This window comes from Manihot esculenta, chromosome 4 (genome assembly GCF_001659605.2).
Source record: "Manihot esculenta cultivar AM560-2 chromosome 4, M.esculenta_v8, whole genome shotgun sequence".
Taxonomy (NCBI): domain Eukaryota; kingdom Viridiplantae; phylum Streptophyta; class Magnoliopsida; order Malpighiales; family Euphorbiaceae; genus Manihot; species Manihot esculenta.
This window is the reverse complement of record NC_035164.2, coordinates 14,353,306-14,354,461: the sequence shown is the minus strand read 5'-3', so window position 1 is coordinate 14,354,461 and position 1,156 is coordinate 14,353,306. Positions and strand designations below refer to the sequence as shown.

Below are 1,156 nucleotides of genomic sequence, written 5' to 3'. Positions count from 1 at the left end.
ACCCAATGGAGACGTAGAAAGGTATAAAGCCCGATTGGTAGCCAAAGGCTACAATCAAATAGAAGGGCTGGACTATAAAGATAGGTTTTCACCTGTAGCAAAGCTTACCACAGTGAGAATTCTCATCGTTATGGCCACCTCTAAACAGTGGCCAATATTCCAATTGGATATTAATAATGCCTTCCTTCATGGGTATCTAAATGAAGAGGTGTGCTTGACACCACCTCAGGGCTATCACAAAGCCCAACCAGGGCAAGTTTGCTTGCTTAAAAGGTCCTTATATGGGCTTAAACAAGCCTCCAGGCAATGGAACATTGAGTTTACTAATTTTCTCAAAAAATTAGGCTTTGTTCAATCTCCTCATGACTACTGCCTTTTTACACAACACACTGGCAATTTGATTCTGATTCTACTTGTGTATGTTGATGATGTCATTTTGACTGGAAACTCTATTGATGCTATTAATAAATGCAAGCTTGCATTAGACTCAAAGTTCACTATCAAAGATTTGGGACCTATGAAATACTTTTTGGGGCTGGAGATTGCTAGATCTTCTCAAGCAACTACTCTCAGCCAAACTAAATACATTTCGGATGTGTTAAAGGATGCTGGGATGTTTGACTGTAAACCAGTCTCCTATCCTCTACCTCAAGGGTTACATTTAACTCCTGATTCAGGAGAAATTCTTGATGAGCCTGACATGTACCGAAGGCTCATTGGGAGGCTTCTTTATATTAATCTTACAAGGCCTGATATATGTTATGTCGTGCAACACTTAAGTCAATTTATGAGCATGTCCCGAAAGCCTCATTGGGAGGCTGCTCTACATGTGCTTCGTTATCTCAAGGGCACCCTTTATCAGGGGCTTCATTACCCTGTGAGCAATGATTTATGCTTGAATTCCTATTGTGACTCTGATTGGGCTGCCTGTGCTTATTCAAGGAAGTCTCTATCCGGATATTGCATATACTTGGGTCCTTGCCTCATATATTGGAAGACGAAGAAACAAACCACTGTGTCTAAGTCTTCAGCTGAGGCTGAATATCGTGCAATGGCTAACACTATCTGTGAGTTGCTTTGGATTAGCTATGTTTTGCAGGATTTGCAGGTTGCCATTCAGCTGCCCATTCCACTGCATTGTGACAGCAAGGGCTAA

The 1,156-nt window shown here is 41.5% G+C and overlaps 1 protein-coding gene across 1 annotated transcript; it reads left to right on the top strand.

Moving 5' to 3' along the window:
- The first annotated feature begins 130 nt into the window (after positions 1–130).
- On the top strand, positions 131–1,156 carry LOC122723450 (uncharacterized mitochondrial protein AtMg00810-like). Its single transcript, XM_043955594.1, has one exon. The coding sequence runs from the start codon at positions 131–133 to the stop codon at positions 1,154–1,156; it is 1,026 nt and encodes a 341-aa protein (XP_043811529.1).

What these genes read in the sequence shown, in the direction of transcription:
- LOC122723450 (XM_043955594.1), top strand. Translation starts at nt 131, where the DNA reads ATGGCCACCTCTAAACAGTGGCCAATATTCCAATTGGATATTAATAAT.